The sequence below is a fragment of the Bos indicus x Bos taurus genome, chromosome 25, assembly GCF_003369695.1.
Source record: "Bos indicus x Bos taurus breed Angus x Brahman F1 hybrid chromosome 25, Bos_hybrid_MaternalHap_v2.0, whole genome shotgun sequence".
Taxonomy (NCBI): Eukaryota; Metazoa; Chordata; class Mammalia; order Artiodactyla; family Bovidae; genus Bos; species Bos indicus x Bos taurus.
This window is the reverse complement of record NC_040100.1, coordinates 23,257,564-23,280,895: the sequence shown is the minus strand read 5'-3', so window position 1 is coordinate 23,280,895 and position 23,332 is coordinate 23,257,564. Positions and strand designations below refer to the sequence as shown.

General features: G+C 38.2%; 1 protein-coding gene across 1 annotated transcript in view; it reads left to right on the top strand.

The window, feature by feature from the left end:
• LOC113883381 (ATP-binding cassette sub-family A member 3-like) overlaps positions 1 to 23,332 on the top strand; it is a 211,026-nt gene that overhangs the window by 80,006 nt on the left and 107,688 nt on the right. Inside the window, 3 exon segments of the mRNA XM_027527055.1 lie at positions 14,320 to 14,418; positions 16,787 to 16,940; positions 18,617 to 18,917. Coding sequence (XP_027382856.1) covers positions 14,320 to 14,418; positions 16,787 to 16,940; positions 18,617 to 18,917 — 554 coding nt within the window.

The following is a 23,332-nucleotide window of genomic DNA, read 5'->3' as shown; positions in this document are numbered from 1 at the left end:
CTGTTATATACATCAGTGTCTCTTCCGCCGTCCCATACACCAGGTTATTTCTACCATCTTTCTAAATTCCATATATATGCGTTAGTATACTGTATTGGTGTTTTTCCTTCTGGCTTACTTCACTCTGTATAATAGGCTCCAGTTTCATCCACCTCATTAGAACTGATTCAAATGTTTTCTTTTTAATGGCTGAGTAATACTCCATTGTGTATGTGTACCAAAGCTTTCTTATCCATTCATCTGCTGATGGACATCTAGGTTGCTTCCATGTCCTGGCTATTATAAACAGTGCTGCGATGAACATTGGGGTACACGTGTCTCTTTCCCTTCTGGTTTCCTCAGTGTGTATGCCCAGCAGTGGGATTGCTGGATCATAAGGCAGTTCTATTTCCAGTTTTTTAAGGAATCTCCACACTGTTCCCCATAGTGGCTGTACTAGTTTGCATTCCCACCAACAGTGTAAGAGGGTTCCCTTTTCTCCACACCCTCTCCAGCATTTATTGCTTGTAGACTTTTGGATCGCAGCCATTCTGACTGGCGTGAAATGGTACCTCATTGTGGTTTTGATTTGCATTTCTCTGATAATGAGTGATGTTGAGCATCTTTTCATGTGTTTGTTAGCCATCTGTATGTCTTCTTTGGAGAAATGTCTATTTAGTTCTTTGGCCCATTTTTTGATTGGGTCATTTATTTTTCTGGAGTTGAGCTGTAGGAGTTGCTTGTATATTTTTGAGATTAGTTGTTTGTCAGTTGCTTCATTTGCTATTATTTTCTCCCATTCTGAAGGCTGTCTTTTCACCTTGCTAATAGTTTCCTTTGATGTGCAGAAGCTTTTAAGGTTAATTAGGTCCCATTTGTTTATTTTTGCTTTTATTTCCAATATTCTGGGAGGTGGGTCATAGAGGATCCTGCTGTGATGTATGTCAGAGAGTGTTTTGCCTATATTCTCCTCTAGGAGTTTTATAGTTTCTGGTCTTACGTTTAGATCTTTAATCCATTTTGAGTTTATTTTTGTGTATGGTGTTAGAAAGTGGTCTAGTTTCATTCTTTTACAAGTGGTTAACCAGATTTCCCAGCACCACTTGTTAAAGAGATTGTCTTAATCCATTGTATATTCTTGCCTCCTTTGTCAAAGATAAGGTGTCCATATGTGTGTGGATTTATCTCTGGGCTTTCTATTTTGTTCCATTGATCTATATTTCTGTCTTTGTGCCAGTACCATACTGTCTTGATAACTGTGGCTTTGTAGTAGAGCCTGAAGTCAGGTAGGTTGATTCCTCCAGTTCCATTCTTCTTAAGATCGCTTTGGCTATTCGAGGTTTTTTTTGTATTTCCATACAAATTGTGAAATTATTTGTTCTAGCTCTGTGAAGAATACTGTTGGTAGCTTGATAGGGATTGCATTGAATCTATAAATTGCTTTGGGTAGTATACTCATTTTCACTATATTGATTCTTCTAATCCATGAACATGGTATATTTCTCCATCTATTAGTGTCCTCTTTGATTTCTTTCACCAGTGTTTTATAGTTTTCTATATATAGGTGTTTAGTTTCTTTAGGTAGATATATTCCTAAGTATTTTATTCTTTCCGTTGCAATGGTGAATGGAATTGTTTCCTTAATTTCTCTTTCTGTTTTCTCATTATTAGTGTATAGGAATGCAAGGGATTTCTGTGTGTTGATTTTATATCCTGCAACTTTACTATAGTCATTGATTATTTCTAGGAATTTTCTGGTGGAGTCTTTAGGGTTTTCTATGTAGAGGATCATGTCATCTGCAAATAGTGAGAGTTTTACTTCTTCTTTTCCAATTTGGATTCCTTTTATTTCTTTTTCTGCTCTGATTGCTGTGGCCAAAACTTCCAAAACTATGTTGAATAGTAATGGTGAAAGTGGGCACCCTTGTCTTGTTCCTGACTTTAGAGGAAATGCTTTCAATTTTTCACCATTGAGGATAATGTTTGCTGTGGGTTTGTCATATATAGCTTTTATTATGTTGAGGTATGTTCCTTCTATTCCTGCTTTCTGGAGAGTTCTTATCATAAATGGATGTTGACTTTTGTCAAAGGCTTTCTCTGCATCTATTGAGATAATCATATGGTTTTTATTTTTCAATTTGTTAATGTGGTGTATTACATTGATTGATTTGCAGATATTGAAGAATCCTTGCATCCCTGGGATAAAGCCCACTTGGTCATGGTGTATGATCTTTTTAATGTGTTGTTGGATTCTGATTGCTAGAATTTTGTTAAGGATTTTTGCATCTATGTTCATCAGTGATATTGGCCTGTAGTTTTCTTTTTTTGTGGGATCTTTGTCAGGTTTTGGTATTAGGGTGATGGTGGCCTCATAGAATGAGTTTGGAAGTTTACCTTCCTCTGCAATTTTCTGGAAGAGTTTGAGCAGGATAGGTGTTAGCTCTTCTCTAAATTTTTGGTAGAATTCAGCTGTGAAGCCATCTGGACCTGGGTTTTTGTTTGCTGGAAGATTTTTGATTACAGTTTCAATTTCCGTGCTTGTGATGGGTCTGTTAAGATTTTCTATTTCTTCCTGGTCCAGTTTTGGAAAGTTGTACTTTTCTAAGAATTTGTCCATTTCTTCCACGTTGTCCATTTTATTGGCATATAATTGCTGATAGTAGTCTCTTATGATCCTTTGTATTTCTGTGTTGTCTGTTGTGATCTCTCCATTTTCAGTTCTAATTTTATTGATTTGATTTTTCTCCCTTTGTTTCTTGATGAGTCTGGCTAATGGTTTGTCAATTTTATTTATCCTTTCAAAGAACCAGCTTTTGGCTTTGTTGATTTTTGCTATGGTCTCTTTTGTTTCTTTTGCATTTATTTCTGCCCTAATTTTTAAGATTTCTTTCCTTCTGCTAACCCTGGGGTTCTTCATTTCTTCCTTTTCTAGTTGCTTTAGGTGTAGAGTTAGGTTATTTACTTGACTTTTTTCTTGTTTCTTGAGGTATGCCTGTATTGCTATGAACTTTCCCCTTAGGACTGCTTTTACAGTGTCCCACAGGTTTTGGGTTGTTGTGTTTTCATTTTCATTCGTTTCTATGCAAATTTTGATTTCTTTTTTGATTTCTTCTGTGATTTGTTGGTTATTCAGCAGCGTGTTGTTCAGCCTCCATATGTTGGAATTTTTAGTATTTTTTCTCCTGTTATTGAGATCTAATCTTACTGCATTTTGGTCAGAAAAGATGCTTGGAATGATTTCAATCTTTTTGAATTTACCAAGGCTAGATTTATGACCCAGGATGTGATCTATCCTGGAGAAGGTTCCATGTGCACTTGAGAAAAAGGTGAAATTCATTGTTTGGGGATGAAATGTCCTATAGATATCAATTAGGTCTAACTGGTCTATTGTATCGTTTAAAGTTTGTGTTTCCTTGTTAATTTTCTGTTTAGTTGATCTATCCATAGGTGTGAGTGGGGTATTAAAGTCTCCCACTATTATTGTGTTATTGTTAATTTCTCCTTTCATACCTGTTAGCATTTGCCTTACGTATTGTGGTGGTCCCGTGTTGGGTGCATATATATTTATAATTGTTGTATCTTCTTCTTGGATTGATCCTTTGATCATTATGTAGTGACCTTCTTTGTCTCTTTTCACAGCCTTTGTTTTAAAGTCTATTTTGTCTGATATGAGTATTGCTACTCCTGCTTTCTTTTGGTCCCTATTTGCATGGAAAATCTTTTTTCCAGCCCTTCACTTTCAGTCTGTATGTGTCCCCTGTTTTGAGGTGGGTCTCTTGTAGACAGCATATGTAGGGGTCTTGTTTTTGTATCCATTCAGCCAGTCTTTGTCTTTTGGTTGGGGCATTCAACCCATTTACATTTAAGGCAATTATTGATAAGTATGATCCCGTTGCCATTTACTTTATTGTTTTGGGTTCGAATTTATACACCCTTTTTGTGTTTCCTGTCTAGAGAATATCCTTTAGTATTTGTTGGAGAGCTGGTTTGGTGGTGCTGAATTCTCTCAGTTTTTGCTTGTCTGTAAAGCTTTTGATTTCTCCTTCATATTTGAATGAGATCCTTGCTGGGTACAATAATCTGGGCTTAGGGTTATTTTCTTTCATCACTTTAAGTATGTCTTGCCATTCCCTCCTGGCTTGGAGAGTTTCTATTGAAAGATCAGCTGTTATCCTTGTGGGAATTCCCTTGTGTGTTATTTGTTGTTTTTCCCTTGCTGCTTTTAATATTTGTTCTTTGTGTTTGATCTTTGTTAATTTGATTAATATGTGTCTTGGGGTGTTTCGCCTTGGGTTTATCCTGTTTGGGACTCTCTGGGTTTCTTGGACTTGAGTGATTATTTCCTTCCCCATTTTAGGGAATTTTTCAACTATTATCTCCTCAAGTATTTTTTCATTGTCTTTCTTTTTGTCTTCTTCTTCTGGGACCCCTATGATTCGAATGTTGTAGCGTTTAATACTGTCCTGGAGGTCTCTGAGATTGTCCTCATTTCTTTTAATTCGTTTTTCTTTTTTACTCTCAGATTCACTTATTTCTACCATTCTATCTTCTAATTCACTAATCCTATCTTCTGCCTCTGTTATTCTACTATTTGTTGCCTCCAGAGTGTTTTTGATTTCATTAATTGCATTATTCATTATATATTGACTCTTTTTTATTTCTTCTAGGTCCTTGTTAAACCTTTCTTGCATCTTCTCAATCCTTGTCTCCAGGCTATTAATCTGTAATTCCGTTTTGATTTCAAGACTTTGGATCAATTTCACTATCATTATTTGGAATTCTTTATCAGATAGATTCCCTATCTCTTCCTCTTTTGTTTGGTTTGGTGGGCATTTATCCTGTTCCTTTACCTGCTGGTTATTCCTCTGTCTCTTCATCTTGTTTAAATTGCTGAGTTTGGGGTGTCCTTTCTGTATTCTGGCAGTTTGTGGAGTTCTCTTTATTGTGGCATTTCCTCAGTGTGTGTGGGTTTGTATAGGTGGCTTGTCAAGGTTTCCTGGTTAGGGAAGCTTGTGTCGGTGTTCTGGTGGGTGGAGCTGGATTTCTTCTCTCTGGAGTGCAATGAAGTGTCCAGTAATGAGTTATGAGATGTCTATGGTTTTGGGGTGACTTTGGGCAGCCTGTATCTTGGAGCTCAGGGCTGTGTTCCTGTGTTGCTGGAGAATTTGCTTGGTATGTGTTGCCCTGGAACTTTTTGGCCCTTGCATGGTGCTCGGTTTCAGTGTAGGTATGGAGGCGTTTGATGAGCTTCTGTCAATTAATGTTCCCTGAAGTCAGGAGTTCCCTGGAGTTAGGGTTTGGACTTAAGCCTCCTGCTTCCAGTTATCGGTCTTATTTTTACAGTAGTCTCAAAACTTCTCCTTCTATACAGCACCCTTGATAAAACATCTAGGTTAAAGATGAAAAGTTTCTCTACCGTGAGGGCCACCCAGAGAGGTTCACAGCATTACATGGAGAAGAGAAGAGGGAGGAGGGAGTTAGAGGTGACCCGAATGAGATGAGGTGGAATCAATAGAGGAGGGAGCGGGCTAGCCAGTAATCACTTCCTTATGTGCACTCCACAATTGGACCGCTCAGAGATGTTCACAGAATTATACAGAGAAGAGAAGAAGGAGGAAGGAGACAGAGGTGTCCAGGAGGATAAAAGTGGGAATGAAAAGGAGGGAGACAGATCCAGCCAGTAATCAGTTCCCTAAGTGTTCTGTACCGTCCGGAACACACAGAAATTCACAGAGTTGCATAAAGTAGAGAGGGGTTAAGGAGGAGATACAGGTGACCTGGTGGAGAAAAAGGAGAGTCCAAAGAGTAAGAGAGCAGTCAAGCCAGTAATCTCGCTCCCTAGTGAAAAATGGGTACTGAAGATTGGGTTCTTAAAGGTACAAAATTGGTAACAAATACATAAAAGCAAAAATTAAAAATCTAGAGTAGAGTTTGGAATTTCAAAAATACAATGTTAAAGAAAAGAAGAAGGAAAAGAGAGAGAAAAAAAACAAACAAACAAAGTCACAAAAATTATAAAGAAAATATAGGTACAAAATTGATAGCAAATACCAAAAAGCAAAAGTTAAAAATCTAGAGTAGAGTCTGGAATTTCAAAAATACAATGTTAAAAAAAAGAAGAAGAAAAAGAAAGAGAGGGAAAAAAAAAAATCAAACCAAGTTGCAAAAATTATAAAGAAAATATAAGTACAAAATTGATAACAAATACCAAAAAGCAAAAGTTAAAAATCTAGAGTCTGGAATTTCAAAAATACAATGTTAAAAGAAAAGAAGAAGAAAAAGAAAGAGAGAAAAAAACAAACAAAAACAAACCAAGTTGCAAAAATTATGAAGAAAATATAGGTACAAAATTGATAACAAATACCAAAAAGCTAAAATTAAAAATCTAGAGTAGAGTTTGGAACTTCAAAAATACAATGTTAAAGAAAAGAAGAAAAAAAAACAAGGTCACAAAAATTATAAAAAATATATATATGAAGTTTGCTTTTTAAAAAAAAATAGGGTCTTTTTTTTTTTTGCAAAGTAATAGTAGGTTATAAAAGTGAAAATTAAAGGAATAATAGAGGACTTAAAATTTTTTTAAAAAATTAAAAAAAAAAAAGAATGATCGTAAAAATAGTAAAAATATATCTATGATTTTCTCTGGTTTTGTTTTGAGTATTGTGGGGTCAGTTCATTTTCGGCTAGTTCCTTGGTCCGACTTATATTTCTCAAGATCTATAGGCCCTTTCCTATGTATTCAGTTCTAACCACAGGATTTTAATCTATTGCCTGTAACTTCCAAGGCGGTTCCCTCTGTTATAGCTTCTTCTGTTTGCTGGTCTCTTCAGTGTCTGGTTTCCACCCTAACACAAAGGGTACGGTGGTGGACACTTTTTTTTTTTTTTTTTTAGGCTCATTTGGTCAGTCACGCTGTGGGGAGGGAGGGACACTGCAAACAAATAACCCTGGCGTGCTTCCAGTGCCTCAGCCGCACTGGGTCTGACCCCGCTCACGGCGCGTGTAGCCTCCCTGCCCACACTGCTCAGGCTCTAGGCTGCTCCGCTGCGAACCATCCGTGGCCGGCCCTGGGCTGCTTGCACCTCCCAGGTCTAAGCCGCTCAGGTTCAGGCACTCGGGTAGTCCTCAGAGGTGCAGACTCGGTTGGGCCTACGTTTTGTGCCCTTCTCAGGTCCGAGCAGCTCAGGCGATGAGGTGTTTGGCGAGCGTGATTGCTGTGACTTAGCGCCTCCCCGCCACTTGGTTATCTAGGTGTACAACTAGCGCACCTTCTCAGGCGGATGTTGACTGTCCAGACCCCCAAGAAGTTTTAGTTAGCAAAGAAGCCTGCTTACAGTTTTGTAGATAATGTCTCTGTGGGGCTGTGATTGCCCCCTTCCGGCTCTGGCTGCATGTCACCAGAGGGGGACAGTCTGTAGCCGGCTATCTCTGTACAGTCCTTTGTTTCATGCGCGGACCTGGTGGTGTCTTAGGTTAGGGCTGGCTTTTCGTGTGGTAGATATCCCACAGTCTGGTTTGCTAGCCCAAATTATTTCGCTCAGATAGCGCTCGAGGTATTCAGGCCAGATCCTTGTGATGCAGCCCGCTGCCACGCCTCCCTGCCCAGCCCCCGCTTGCTAATGGTGGATGCAGGCGTCTGTGCTGCTTCTCTGCTGGGGGAGTTACCATAGGGCTCCTAATCTGTGGGTTTTAATTGTTTATTTATTTTTCCTCCCTGTTATGTTGCCCTCTGTGCTTCCAAGGCTCGGCACAGATTCGGCAGTGAGAAGGTTTCCTGGTGTTTGGAAACTTCTCTCTTTTTAAGACTCCCTTCCCAGGACGGAGCTCCATCCCTCCCTCTTTTGTCTCTTTTTTTGTCTTATATATTTTTTCCTACCTCCTTTCGAAGACATGGGTTGCTTTTCTGGGTGCCTAATGTCCTCTGCCGGCATTCAGAAGTTGTTTTGTGGAATTTACTCGGAGTTTAAATGTTCTTTTGATGAATTTGTGGGGGAGAAAGTGTTCTCCCCATCCTACTCCTCCGCCATCTTCTAGTCCATTGACTTTAAATTAATTATTGATAGGTATGTACTTACAGCCATTTAAATCCTTCTTTTCCAGTTGTTTTTATAGTTTTTTTTTGTTCATATTGTCTTCTTTTTGTTTTTATCTTTTTTGGTTTGATAATTTTCTTCTGTAATATGATTGAGTTCCTTTCTTTTTGGTTTTTGTGAATCTAATGTATATCATTGATTTGTGGTTACCATCAAAATCAAGTATGTTGATCTACAATTGTATCTACTTGCTTTAAACTATCATTTAAAATAAAATGCATTCTAAAAGATACATGTTTTTCTACTCCCCTCCTCCAGATTTTATCATTTATGTCCTATTTTCATGTTTGTCTTTTTATTGCTAATTGTAGTTATAATTCATTTAAAATTTTTGGAATTTTGTTTATTTTTTAACCTATACTTTGGTTTACTTTAGTAATCTTCATTCTTTTTATTTGTTTGCCTTTATTATTGTGATTGTTTTTTCCTGTAGATTCTTGTTTATCTTTATTTACAGAAGACTTTTCAATATTTCTTTTATTGTATGTTTAGTATTGCTGAGATTTCTTAGTTTCTGATTGTGAAGAGGAACTAAAAAGCCTCTTGATGAAAGTGAAAGAGGAGAGTCAAAAAGTTGGCTTAAAGCTCAACATTCAGAAAACTAAGATCATGGCATCTAGTCCCATCACTTCATCGGAAATAGATGGGGAAACAGTGGTAACAGTGGCATACTTTATTTTTGGGGGCTCCAAAATCATGGCAGATGGTAATTGCAGCCATGAAATTAAAAGACGCTTATTCCTTGGAAGGAAAGTTATGACCAACCTAGATAGCATATCCAAAAGCAGAGACATTACTTTGCCAACAAAGGTTCGTCTAGTCAAGGCTATGGTTTTTCCAGTGGTCATGTATGGATGTGAGAGTTGGACTGTGAAGAAAGCTGAGTGCCAAAGAACTGATGCTTTTGAACTGTGGTGTTGGAAAAAACTCTTGAGAGTCCCTTGGACTGCAAGGAGATCCAACCAGTCCATTCTAAAGGAGATCAGTCCTGGGTGTTCTTTGGGAGGAATGGTGCTAAAGCTGAAACTCCAGTACTTTGGCCACCTCATGTAAAGAGTTGATTCATTGGGAAAGACTCTGATGCTGGGAGGGATTGGGGGCAGGAGGAGAAGGAGACAACAGAGGATGAGATGGCTGGATGGCATCACCAACTCGATGGACGTGAGTCTGAGTGAACTCCGGGAGTTGGTGATGGACAGGGAGGCCTGGTGTGCTGCAGTTCATGGGGTCGCAAAGAGTTGGACACGACTGAGCAACTGAACTGAAGGAATTTTTTATCTTTTCTTCTATTCTAAATGATAATCTTTTGGGGTATCTTAAGTTGCAGGGTTTTCTATTTCAGGTCTTTGATTATATCATGCCACTCCCTTCTGGTCTGCAAAGTTTCTGTAAAAATATCAACCAAGAGCTTCATGGAGTCTCCCTTGTAGATGATTCTTAATTTTCTCTTGCTGCCTTTAGAATTTTCTCCTTATCTTTTGCTTTTGCCATTTTAAATATGATATGTCTCAATGTGAGTGTTTTGGGATTCATCTTTTTGCAACACTGTGCTTCCTGTACCTGGATGTGTGTTTTCTTATTTAGGTTTGAGAATTTTTTAGCCATAATTTCTTCAAGTACATTTTTAGTACCCATGTCTCTTTTCTTCTTCTGGAACGCCTATTATGCACAGGCTGGCATAATTTTTATCATCCCATAGATATTATATGTTGCTTTAACATTTTTTATTAGTCTGTCTTCTGCTGATTGGGTGACTTCAATCATTGTCTCTCCTGAATCACGTATTCCTTCTTCTGTGTTATTTTGTGAATATTCATTGCTTCTAGATTGGTTTTTATTTAAGCAGTTGAATTGTTTATTTTGGATTGGTTCACTTTTATATTTTCCAGTTCTTTTTTATAGTGATCTGCATTTGTATCAATAGTTTTTCTTAATTTGGTTAGTATTTTTATTACTTCTTTTTGATTTTAGTTGACTGGTGAACACTGTTGCATTATTTGTTCTTTCAGGGTATTTCTCATTTTCTTTTTAATTGGAAGTAGTTCCTCTGACTTTATTTTATTTGACTTTCTCATCTCTATGAATTTATGAGAAACAGTTACCTACTGTGAACTTGAGGTATTCTTGCCAGGAAAATCCCATAGACAGAGGAGTCAGGTGGGCTATGATCCATGGGGTCACAAAAAGCTGGATACGACTGAAACAACTGAGTATAGCACATACAGCACACTTAGAACTTCAAGGGTTGTTCTTATATGGGAGTATACTTGTGCAAACTGTGTGTGTCCAATATTTTTGTGTTAGTACTGGTTTTGGTATGTATACTGAGCCCAGTGTGCTGGCATTTATCTCCTTGATATGGGGTGTGGTTGGTGTTGGGAGATTTAAAGTCTATGCAAGATGTAAGGTGGGGTTTCAGTTGTTGTATTTGAAGTCCTGAGGGTCAGGTTTGATATGGCTCCATTGAGTGTGAGCTCTGCCCTAAATAAGGTGCTTGTTGAAGCATGTGCGGCCCATGAGATCACAGAGGCTCTATGTGATACCTATCCATTCCATTTGTTGTGTTCCTCTCAGATCTAATACAAGGCTGTGACTGGGTATTGGGACATTGTGGCTGTATGAGTTGAGGTGGCTGTGCTTTCACCTGATCTGGACTGCCTCTGTGGCATACTTTTCTCAGGACCTCCCTGCACCACATCTCATTATAAGCTGAACTGGAGTGCCCTCACTGGGAGACAAACTACTATGTACTCCTAGGCAATGGCAATGTTTGTTGCCATTTCACTTGATTCACACCCCCAGGCTTTCTGGGCTGTCTCTGCAGACTATATTAGTTCCTCTCCCAGGGCCTGTCTGCCTGAGATTTAGCACTTATCACTGCAAGCTCCTGTGATACTGCCCTCTATGCACATTGACAATATCCCCCATTGCCACATCTGCTGACAAAGGCCTCCACAGCTTGGCCTGTTTCACATCCCAAGCACTCTGGTCAGTTTCTGCAGAGCTAGACTGGGTCTCTGCCCAGAACTTGAACAAGGCTGTGGTGTGGAGTGAGCAGGGTCAGTTGTTTCTCCCTTCAAATTGTAAAGTGCAATGAGGCAGCAGCCTCCAGTGCAAGGCTATTTCTGCCTTGATTGTCAGCAAGCCAACATGTATACACTCGTAGGGAGCTAGGCATCTCTAGCCCATCTATCTCTCTTAGCAGTTTGTCCATCTGGTAAGGGGCCCCATTTCCTCCACAGGACTGATATGCCCAGACTTTTTACTCCTCAGGGAAAGGGTCTGTCTGGCTGTGTCGATTTTCTCCTTACAGATTGCTCCCAGGGGCAAAGATGCTGACTTAATGCCTTTTTTCCATCCTACCTGGTTACATGGAGATCTTTCTTGCAGCTTTGGTTGCAAGCATTGTTTGACTGGAGTTCTGCCAGTTTCTAGTTAATTTTTTTGAGAATTGTTTCACCTGTATGTATATTTTTGATGTGTTTGTGGGGAAATGTGACTGCCACATCCTCCTACCCTGCCATTTCAATATCTCAATTGAATTTTGTTGTTGTTGTTCAGTTGCTAAGTTGTGTCTCACTCTGAAACCCCACGGACTATAGCACACCAACCTCCTCTGTCCTGCACTATTTCCTGGAGTTTGCTCAAATTCATGTCCATTGACTTGGTGATGCTATCTAACCATCCCATCCTCTGCTTCCCCCTTCTCCTTTTGCCTTCAGTCTTTCCCACCATCAGGGTCTTTTCCAATGAGTTGGACTTCACATCAAGTAGTCAAAATATTTGAGCTTCTAATATTTTAATTTACTACATTTTAAATCATAAAAAGGATAATGCTAATAATAATGCTTGACTGAGTCATTATAAATTTTTGTTTTCTTCCTCAGACTTATAGGGGCTTGAGTCTGCTATTATATCTATTTCAACAAATGTACAAAGACCACAAAACTGTTCTCAAGTCTTTCTCTATATAATTACATTTAAGAGTTGCATTTGGGAGAAGGCAATGGCACCCCACTCCAGTACTCTTGCCTGGAAAATCCCATGGATGGAGGAGCATGGAAGGCTGCAGTCCATGGGGTTGCTGAGGGTCGGACACGACTGAGCGACTTCATTTTCACTCTTCACTTTCATGCATTGGAGAAGGAAATGGCAACCCACCCCAGTGTTACTGCATGGAGAATCCCAGGGATGGGGGAGCCTGGTGGGCTGCCATCTATGGGGTCACACAGAGTCAGACACGACTGAAGTGACTTAGCAGCAGCAAGAGTTGCATTTACTATGTATTGCTTAAGATTTTGCTGTGTGGGAAAAAATCATGGAGATTTCTCAAAAAGTGAAAAATAAAACTACCGTACATGATCCAGCAATCTCTTATTCAATCTCTTATTCAAAAGAATTGAAGTCAGGATCTCAGAGGAACACCTGTACTCCCATGCTCATTGAAGCATTATTCACAATAGGCAAGCTACGAAAACAACCTAAATGTCCACCTACAAATGAATAAAGAGAAAATAAATGTATATACAATGGAATATAATTCAACTTTAAAAAAGAAGTAAATCCTATCTTTTGTGACAGTATGAATGGATGGACCTAGAGGACATTATGCTAATTAATATAAAACAGACACACAACATCAAACACTGTATGATCTCACTTGTATCATGGAATCTAAAATGGTCAAATTCATAGCAGCAGAGAGTAGAATTGTGGTTGCCAGAGCTGATGAATGGAGGAGGAGAAAACTGGGAGTTGATGTTCAGTTTATCCAAAATTTTGGTTTATGCAAGATAAATAAGTTTTGGAGATCAACTATATGGCATAGTGCCTACATATAACAATATTGCATACTTAATATTTATTGACTATGCCAAAGCCTTTGACTGTCTGGATCACTATAAACTGTGGAGAATTCTGAAAGAGATGGGAATACCAGACCACCTGATCTGCCTCTTGAGAAATCTGTATGCAAGTCAGGAAGCAACAGTTAGAACTGGACATGGAACAACAGACTGGTTCCAAATAGGAAAAGGAGTTCGTCAAGGCTGTATATTGTCACCCTGCTTATGTAACTTATATGCAGAGTACATCATGAGAAATGCTGGCCTGGAAGAAGCACAAGCTGGAATCAAGATTGCCAGGAGAAATATCAATAACCTCAGATATGCAGATGACATCACCCTTATGGCAGAAAGTGAAGAGGAACTAAAAAGCCTCTTGATGAAAGTGAAAGAGGAGAGTGAAAACGTTGGCTTAAAGCTCAACATTCAGAAAACTAAGATCATGGCATCTGGTCCCATCACTTCATGGGAAATAGATGGGGAAACAGTGGAAACAGTGTCAGACTATTTTGGGGGGCTCCAAAATCACTGCAGATGGTGATTGCAGCCATGAAATTAAAAGATGTTTACTCCTTGGAAGGAAAGTTATGACAAACCTAGATAGCATATTCAAAAGCAGAGACATTATTTTGCCAACAAAAGTCCGTCTAGTCAAGGCTATGGTTTTTCCAGTGGTCATGTATGGATGTGAGAGTTGGACTGTGAAGAAAGCTGAGTGCCAAAGAATTGATGCTTTTGAAGTGTGGTGTTGGAGAAGACTCTTGAGAGTCCCTTGGACTGCAAGGAGATCCAACCAGTCCATTCTGAAGGAGATCAGCCCTGGGATGTCTTTGGAAGGAATGATGCTAAAGCTGAAACTCTAGTACTTTGGCCACCTCATGCGAAGAGTTGACTCATTGGAAAAGATTCTGATGCTGGGAGGGATTGAGGGCAGGAGGAGAAGGGGATGACAGAGGATGAGATGGCTGGATGGCATCACAGACTCAATGGACACGAGTTTGGGTGAACTCTGGGAGTTGGTGATGGACAGGGAGACCTGGCATGCTGCAATTCATGGGGTTGCGAAGAGTTGGACATGACTGAGTGACTGAACTGAACTGAACTGAATATTTACACTAAGAGGATATATCTCAGATTATGCATTTTTACCACAAAAATAAAAAATAATAAAAAGGATGGGAGGAAATTATGGGAGGTGATGGGTATGTCTATGGCTTTGGTGGTGATAGTTTCATACATGTATATTCCAGGAATATTCTACATTCCTGATTTATCACCAACCATGGAAACTATGATAAGCATTGCAGTGAAGGATAAGCTACATTTTCCCCCACTGTTGAAGGTAACAAAAATATTAATGTGAAAATCACCTTCCGAGTACTAGCTCCTTCTCCTTCTCCTAGGTTTAAAGCTCTATTTACTGAAATGGAAGACAGACAGGAAGAGCTGGGTATTGCTAGCTTTGGTATCTCCATCACTACCATGGAAGAGGTTTTCATTAGGTAAGTAATGATGCATGGGAGCAAGAGAGCAGAAAAAAAAAATTTCTTGGAAATCAGATTTCATTTTGAAAGCAAGACCCATCATGTGTGGAGCTAGAATAATTGAAGTAGTAATGGATTGTTAGCTATGGTTGTCTTCTATGAATCACAAACGTATCAGTTTACATACCTTGCTCGCCTGATGTGCTGAGGCTGCTGTGACTCATGGAACTAGAGTGAGAATATCAGTTCAGAGAATTAGGAATCAGGATACTCAATGCAAAAAAGTGAGACTATGAAACTGCACAAAAAACTAAATCCAGGTACTGAATACCCAGGGCAGAGGAATATTTCATAAGATTATTAGAAACTTTGGGATTACAATTGAATGTCTGTGTATTTTGTGTGTAGAATTGTTAGTACTGGCCTAGAGCAGAGAGAGAAGACAGAAGAAGCAAGAACTGCAATCTCATAGCTTCCCGAATGAAAACCACAATCACAGAAAACTAATGAAAATGACCACATGGATTTTTTTTATCATAGGGGACTGAAATGTAAAAGCAGGAAGTCAAGAAGTACCTGGAGTAACAGGCAAGTTTGGCCTTGGAGTACAAAATGAAGAAGAGCAAAAGCTAACAGAATTTTGCCAAAAGAACAAACTGGTCACAGCAAGCATTCTCTTCCAACAACACAAGCGATGACTCCACACGTGGATATCACTAGGTGGTTAATATTGAAATCAGATGGATTATCTACTTTGCAGCAGAAGATGGAGAAATTATATACAGTCAGCAAAAATAAGACTGGGAGCTGACTCTGGATCAGATCATTATTGCAAAATTCAAGCTTAAATTGAAGAAAGTAAGGAAAATCAAAGACTATTCAGGTATGACCTAAACCAAATCACTTATGATTACAGTGAAGGTGACAAATAGATTTAAGGGATTAGATCTGGTAGGCAGAGTACCTGAAGAACAATGGACGGAGGTTTGTGACATTGTACAGGAGGAGGTGACCAAAACCATCCCAAAGAAAAAGAAATGCAAGAAGACAAAGTGGTTTTCTGAGGAGGGCTTATAAATAGCTGAGAAAAGAATAGAAATGAAAGACAAAGGAGAAAGGGAAAGACACCTAACTGAATGTGGTATTCCAAAGAATTGCAAGGAAAGATAAGAAAGTCTTCTTAAGTGAACATCGCAAAGAAAGAGAGGAAAACAATAGAATGGGAACGACTAGAGATCTCTTCAGAAAATTAGAGATACCAAGGGGAAATTTTCATGCAAAAATGGTCACAATAAAAGACAGAAACAGAAGCAGAACAAATTAAGAAGAGGTGGCAAGAATATACAGTAAATATACAAAAAAGGTCTTAATGACTTGAATAATCATTTTGGTGTGGTCACTCACCTAGAGTCAGACATCCCGGAGTGTGAAGTAAAGTCGATCTTAGGAAGCATTACCTCGAACAAAGCTAGTGGAATTGATGGAAAATCCTAAAAGATGGTGCTGTTATAGTGCTGCACTCAATATGCCAGCAAATCTGGAAAAGTCAGCAGTTGCCACAGGACTGGAAAAGGTCAGTTTTCATTCCAATCCAAAAGAAAGGCAATGCCACAGAATGCTCAAACTATCGCACAATTGTTCTCATCTCACATGCTAGCAAAGTAATGCTCAAAATTCTCCAAGTCAGACTTTAACAGTATGTGAACCATGAACTTCCAGATGTCCAAGCTGGGTTTACAAAAGGCAGAGGAACCAGAGATCAAATTGCCAACATCTATTGGATCATAGAAAAAACAAGAGAGTTCCAGAAAAACATCTACTTCTGCTTTATTGACTATGCCAAAACCTTTGACTGTGTGGATCACAACAAACTATGGAAAATTCTTAAAGAGATGGGAATACCAGATGACCTTACCTGTCTCCTGAGAAACCAGTATGCAAGTCAAGCAACAGTAAAAACAAGACATGGAAAAACAGGCTGGTTCCAAATTGGGAAAGGAGTACATCAAGGCTGTATATTGTCACTCTGCTTATATAACTTATATGCAGAGTACATGATGCAAAATGCTGGGCTGGATGAAGCACAAGCTGGAATCAAGATTTCCAGGAGAATTATCAATAACCTCAGATATGCAGATAACACCACCCTTATGGCAGAAAGTGAAGAACTAAAGAACCTCTTTAGTTTAATATTTCTGAAATAAGCTTAGAAGCATTATGAAAATAAAACTGCTGTATATTATTAATATCAGTCTTTACAGAGTTAACAACTTCTAGCCAGTGATTTTTTAAAAATTTTGACTCAATTTTTGAAAATTTTACGATGAACTATGTATTTAGAAACCACCATTCTGGTTAAAATAATTTTCTTTTTCTATGTGTGTAGGGTCAGTCAATCGAATAATCAGATTTTGCAGACCCTAAAAAATGAAGATGAAAGTGAAGACACAAATCAGAATATGAATGTCCCTAGAAATTTTGAGAGATCATATGCTTCCTCCAACTTGAATGAGCGCTCTAATATTACATTAAATACTGGGGTGAGCAACTTCACTAAGAATATAATATTTGTATATATTTATATGGAATAAAAATTATAATATTTCATTTTAATATTGAATTAAAAGTAGAGTTTGAGTTCTTAGCCAAAGAAATTGAGGTAAGGAGTAGTATGTAAATCAGTTCAGTTTTTTAATTCAAAAGTAAAATATGATAGTAGGAATTAGATTTTTACTCTTCCCATTATTCTTCAGAGTCACTTATCACAGTTTTGAATTGTTAGTCCACTCAGAGTTGAGAAAGTTTTTTATAAAACTTATCACTATTCATGTACATAAAACTATTTAAATTTATGAATTGAAATGAATTGATATTTCCTAGTGAACTATTTCGGAGAAGGCAACGGCACCCCACTCCAGTACTCTTGCCTGGAAAATCCCATGGACGGAGGAGCCTGGTAGGCTGCAGTTCATGGGGTCGTGAAGAGTCGGACACGACTGAGCGACTTTACTTTCACTTTTCACTTTCATGCATTGAAGAAGGAGATGACAACCCACTCCAGTGTTCTTGCCTGGAGAATCCCAGGGACGGGGAAGCCTGGTAGGCTGCCGTCTATGGGGTCGCACAGAGAGTCGGACACGACTGAAGCGACTTAGCAGCAGCAGCAGCAGTGAACTATTTACTTCCAATTCAGTATCTTTCTTCATTACCATGGGAAATTTTATTGGACTGACAAGCATTTCTTTCCCTGTTCTCTTAACTAAATACTCTCTATAGTGTTCCCCCAAAACACGAGGGATTCTGATGTGGAAGATATATTTCTCAGAGTTGCCCATAAGCATACTTTCACTGAAGGGGCTGATGAGACAGTTGTGAACCAGAGTTAATATTGTACAACTAGCTCGTGGAATTCTGAACCAGAGAGAACTGGAATTCCTGCTCTATTCAATAGTTATTTGACTTTAAACAAATTATTTAACATATCTGTGCTTTAATTTAATTCTCTGTGAGACATTTTAATGAGTTAACACCAAGTAAAATATGACCTTTGGAATGTTTGCCATGAATTGGATACTTTAAAATATAATTTTCCTCTTCTCCCTGCTTGCACATTTCTGCTATATCACTCTTCCTTATTTCCCCCTTCTTATAAAGATGCAGACAATGAAAGATTTGCAGAATAGTGTAGAAAAATTGATTCTTATATTAATATATTCTGTCATCCTAGAAATATATCTAATAACCCATCTTTTAAAAGTCAGAAAACAATGTGAGAAAGAATCCTTCTTAACTTTACCTTATTTCCAGTCAGTGACAACATCTAAATGCTAGTTGTTTCATTCAGAAAATACTGATCGATGGGACTTCTCTGGTGGTCATTGGCTAAGAATTTGGAAATATTACGATTTAATATTGGCTAAGAAAGATAGATGTGATGTTGCTCTGGTCAGAGACACTATGAATGTGTTAGTGATCCTTTTGAGGTTTTCAGTGTAATTAGATGGACGCATTAATCCTTGCATTCAACACATATACAAATAAGAAGTCTTGTTTGTCACCTAGTCAGTGAACTATGGTTATGTCCTTTCTGTTCAAGGGTATATTTATAAACTTATATACATCCTCTATCATAAGACTAAAAATATTAATGAATTTCATGAAATGTTGTGACCATTGTGAGGCTGTAATGCCATCTTCTGTCCTTCTGTCTTGTCAGTGGGCTCTTTACAGTCAGCAGTTCTTTGCCATGTTCATGAAAAGAGCAATGTTCTCTTGGCGCAACTGGAATTTGATCTTGCTGCAGATACTAGCACTCCTGGGTATTTTTTATTTTTTGATGAGCGATGTGGAGCTTTCAATAGGTGAAGAAGATCTTGACAGAGAAATGGATCTGGAACAATATGGTCAAACAATTGTACCCTTCTCAATTTCTGGAAATTCTGAGTTTACTACGAATTTCGTAAAAAATCTTGAGATCTTGCTAAAGGCTAAGAAACAGAAACTTCACGAAGTAAAAGGTAAGCCTCTTTCCAAAAAAAAAGACTGCTAGTAGATAAAGACCTGATTGTGTTCTTCCAAAAAAGGTCTTAACTGGAATATTTAGTTACTTGCTATTTTTTTTTTCTGATAGTCTCATAAAGACAACTAAACCAGATGCAAGAACAATCAGTTGAAATTATTGGCTACAAAAGTTAATTATTAATGGAAGTGCTGGAGTATGGGTCATCTACCAGCCATTTCCTACACCTTCCAAGTGAAAGTGAGTGAGAGTCGCTCAGTTGTGTCCGACTCTTTGTGACCCTATGGACTACACAGTCCATGGAATTCTCTAGGCCAGAATACTGGAATGGATAGCCTTTCACTTCTCCAGGGGGTCTTCCCAACCCAGGGATCAAACCCAGGTCTCCTGCATTGCAGGCAGATACTTTACCAACTGAGCTGTCAAGGAAGCCCTCACCTTCTAAGGAATGGACTCAAGTACCAGAATATTTTCTTTTGTGAAATGTAGCACAGAATTTCACATAAAACCAGTCTTACAGTGTGGTATGATGGTCCTAAATCCTGAAAGACTCCTCATAAGGTATGTATCTAGATTGGCCATATCTAAAAATGGGTAAACAGGTATGGCTGAAAGCTTTATGGGCAGGCTACTCAAAACTTATTTACATGTAAAGTAGTAATAGTAACTGATTATATGTACCGAACACATACTTTTGGCAAGAACTTTTCTAAGTATTTGCATTGTCTATTTCTATAACAATAATATGTGCTAAAGTTGGGGACACTAAGGTTTGGAGATGTTAAGTGAGCCACTCCATTTCATGCATCTAGTATGTATTAGAGCAAGGATTAGATTTTAAGGGATTGTAATATTAACTCACACTACACTAGATCATCCCAGTAAGAGGTAAGTCTGTCCTTTTACAGGATTGACCATTTCCTTCCAGGTAATTCATTTGTGTTTCCTTCATCTGCTATCTGGTTAACAGTGTTACTTCATGTTAATATATAACCTATGCAGTTCAGCAGGTTTATCTTTTAGGTTCTATTGTGAGAGGTGAAAGTGCATTCAGAGATGTTGGTTAATTCTACCGTTATCTTGATTGTATGTTGATAAACATCATAGGTTGGGTGGCATAAAGCCTGTCAGTAAATCATACATGTTTTTCTCCTCCATTACTGGATGACTAAATGAACACTTATTAATCAAAAATGACACAGTTGTTTAGAAGAGAAGAGGGAAGAGAGAGAGAAAATGAATTTACCTGATTTAAAATGTTGTTCTTTTTCACTACATTATATTTTTGATACAAAAATTAAAAGACTATATTTCAGAGATACATTAATAAGAATCAAATTAAATCTACCTTCTTGTTAGTCCTTTTACCATCTTTCTGTGCTGTGGTTAGTCACTCAGTCATGTCCAACTCTTTGTGACCCCATGGACTGTAGCCTGCCATGCTCCTCTGTCCATGGGGATTCTCCAGGCAAGAATACTGAAGTGGGTTGCCATGCCCTTCTCCAGGGGATCTTCCCAACCCAGGGATTGAACCTAGGTCTCCCATACTGCAGGCAGATTCTTTACTGCCTGAACCACTGGAGAAGCCCTAGCATCTTGCTGTTGTCTTAATTAAAAATTATTTGAGCAGCTCTTTGAGAAAATTAGTAGGCTAAGAAGCCTCAAATTCTTGTTCTACATACACAAAAATAAACTCAAAATGGATTAAAGATCTCAACGTAAGACCAGAAACTATAAAACTCCTAGAGGAGAACATAGGCAAAACACTTTCTGACATAAATCACAGCAGGATACTCTATGACCCACCTCCCAGAATATTGGAAATAAAAGCAAAAATAAACAAATTGGACCTAATTTAAAATTAAAAGCTTCTGCACAACAAAGGAAACTATAAGCGAGGTGAAAAGACAGCCTTCAGAACCGGAGAAAATAATATCAAACAAAGCAACTGACAAAGAACTAATCTCAAAAATATAGAAGCAACTCCTGCAGCTCAATACCAGAAAAATAAACGACCCAATCAAAAAATGGGCCAAAGAACTAAACAGACATTTCTCCAAAGAAGACATACAGATGGCTAACAAACACATGAAAAGATGCTCAACATCACTCATTATCAGAGAAATGCAAATCAAAACCGCAGTGAGGTACCATTTCACGCCAGTGAGAATGGCTGCAATCCAAAAGTCTACAAACAATAAATGCTGGAGAGGGTGTGGAGAAAAGGGAATAAACACTCTTACACTGTTGGTGGGAATGCAAACTAGTACAGTCACTATGGGGAACAGTGTGGAGATTCCTTAAAAAACTGGAAATAGAACTGCCTTATGATCCAGCAATCCCACTGCTGGGCATACACACTGAGGAAACCAGAATTGAAAGAGACACGTGTACCCCAATGTTCATTGCAGTATTGTTTATAATAGCCCCATGGAAGCAACCTAGATGTCCATCAGCAGATGAATGGATAAGAAAGCTGTGGTACATATACACAATGGAGTATTACTCAGCCATATATAGTGAAGAGATGAAGGAAAAACATATACATAGGCCCAGGGGATACATATGCCCAGAAATGTTCTGAGAAAAATTAAACCTTTATGTCAGACAGATTAGTAAATTCTCTCTCTGCTGAGATACAATCTGCAAAGACTAGCAACTTTTTTCAAATCCAAGATGTCAAAAAAAAAAAAAAAAAAAATCACATGCTATACAAATAAACAGAAACATGCTCCATTCAACCAACTCTAAAGAAACACAAGCTTTGGATTTATGGGGCAAAGACTTTAACTCTCTTAAATATGTTCACTGCTGCTGCTGCTGCTGATAAGTCACTTCAGTCGTGTCCAACTCTGTGCGACCCCATAGATGGCAGCCCACCAGGCTTCCCCTTCCCTGGGATTCTCCAGACAAGAATACTGGAGTGGGTTGCCATTTCCTTCTCCAATGCATGAAAGTGAAAGTGAAGTTGCTCAGTCGTGTCCGACTCTTCACGACCCCATGGACTGCAGCCTACCAGGCTCCTCCGTCCGTGAGTTTTTCTAGGCAAAAGTACTGGAGTGGGGTGTCATTGCCTTCTCCGAAATATGTTCACTAAGTTAAAAGAAACATGAGCAAAATACTGAAGTAAGTCAAGAAAGCCCTATATGGTAAGAATATCAACAAAGACAAATTTTTAAAAGAACCAAACAAAAATTCTGAAGCTAAAAAATACAAAACTGAATTGAAAACTTCACCATAGGAATTCATCAACAGACTTGAGCAGGAAGACGAACAGTCAGCAAATGTGAAGACATACTATTTGAAGCTCTTGAGTTTGAGGAGCAGAAAAAGGGTGGGGGGAAAGGAGAAAACTGAACAGAATCTAATGAAATTATCATACAATATAAAACAAACCAAGCTACACATTCTGAAAATCCTAGAGGCAAAAAAGAAAGGGATAGAGAACTTACTTGAAAAAGCAAAGCTGAAAATTTTCCAAAGTTGAGAAAAAACTTGGATACGCTAATACAAGCAGCTCAATGGACTCCATGTAGGACAATCAGAGAGACATCCACAGTGAGACACATTATAATCAAACTGTTGAAAAACAAAGAATCTTGAAAGCAACAAGAGAAAAACAACCATGTACAAGAGATCCTTAATGAGATTATCAGAAATTTTCTCAGTTAAACCCTTGCGGGTCAGAAGGCAGTGAGATGATATATTTAATGAAAGCTTAAAAAATGGTCAACCAAGAAGTCTATATTTAGTAAAACTGCACTTCAAAAATTGAGATATTCAGAGATAAAAACTGAGGGAGTTCATTATGAAATCTACCCTAAAAGAAAATTTAAAGATTCTTCTTCAAAGTGATATGAAAGGACACTGGACAGTAACTCAAAGCCATATGAAAATAAAAATTCTAGAGTAAAGCTAAATACATGGATAAAAGTAAAAACAAATATTATTACAATTTTGGTTTATAATCATACCTTTTTTTTTTAACAGGATTTGAAAGACAAAAGAATAAAAAGTAACTGTAATCGCTAAAATCTGGTGTTAAAAGTAAAGTTCAATGCTGCAAAGAATAATATTGCATAGGAACCTGGGATGTTAGGTCCATGAATCAAGGTAAACTGGGTGTTGTCAAGCAGGAGATGGCAAAAGTGAACATCAACATCTTAGGAATCAGTGAACTAAAATGGGCGTGAATGGGTAAATTTAATTCAGTTGACTGTTATATCTACTATTGTGGGCAAGAATCCCTAAGAAATGGAGGAGCCCTCATAGCCAACAAAAGAGTCCAAAATGCAGTACTTCGGTGCAGTCTCAAAGACATCAGAATGATCTTGGTTTCATTTCCAAGACAAACCATTCAATATTATAGTAATCCAAATATATGCCCCAAAAACTAATGTCAAAGAAGCTAAA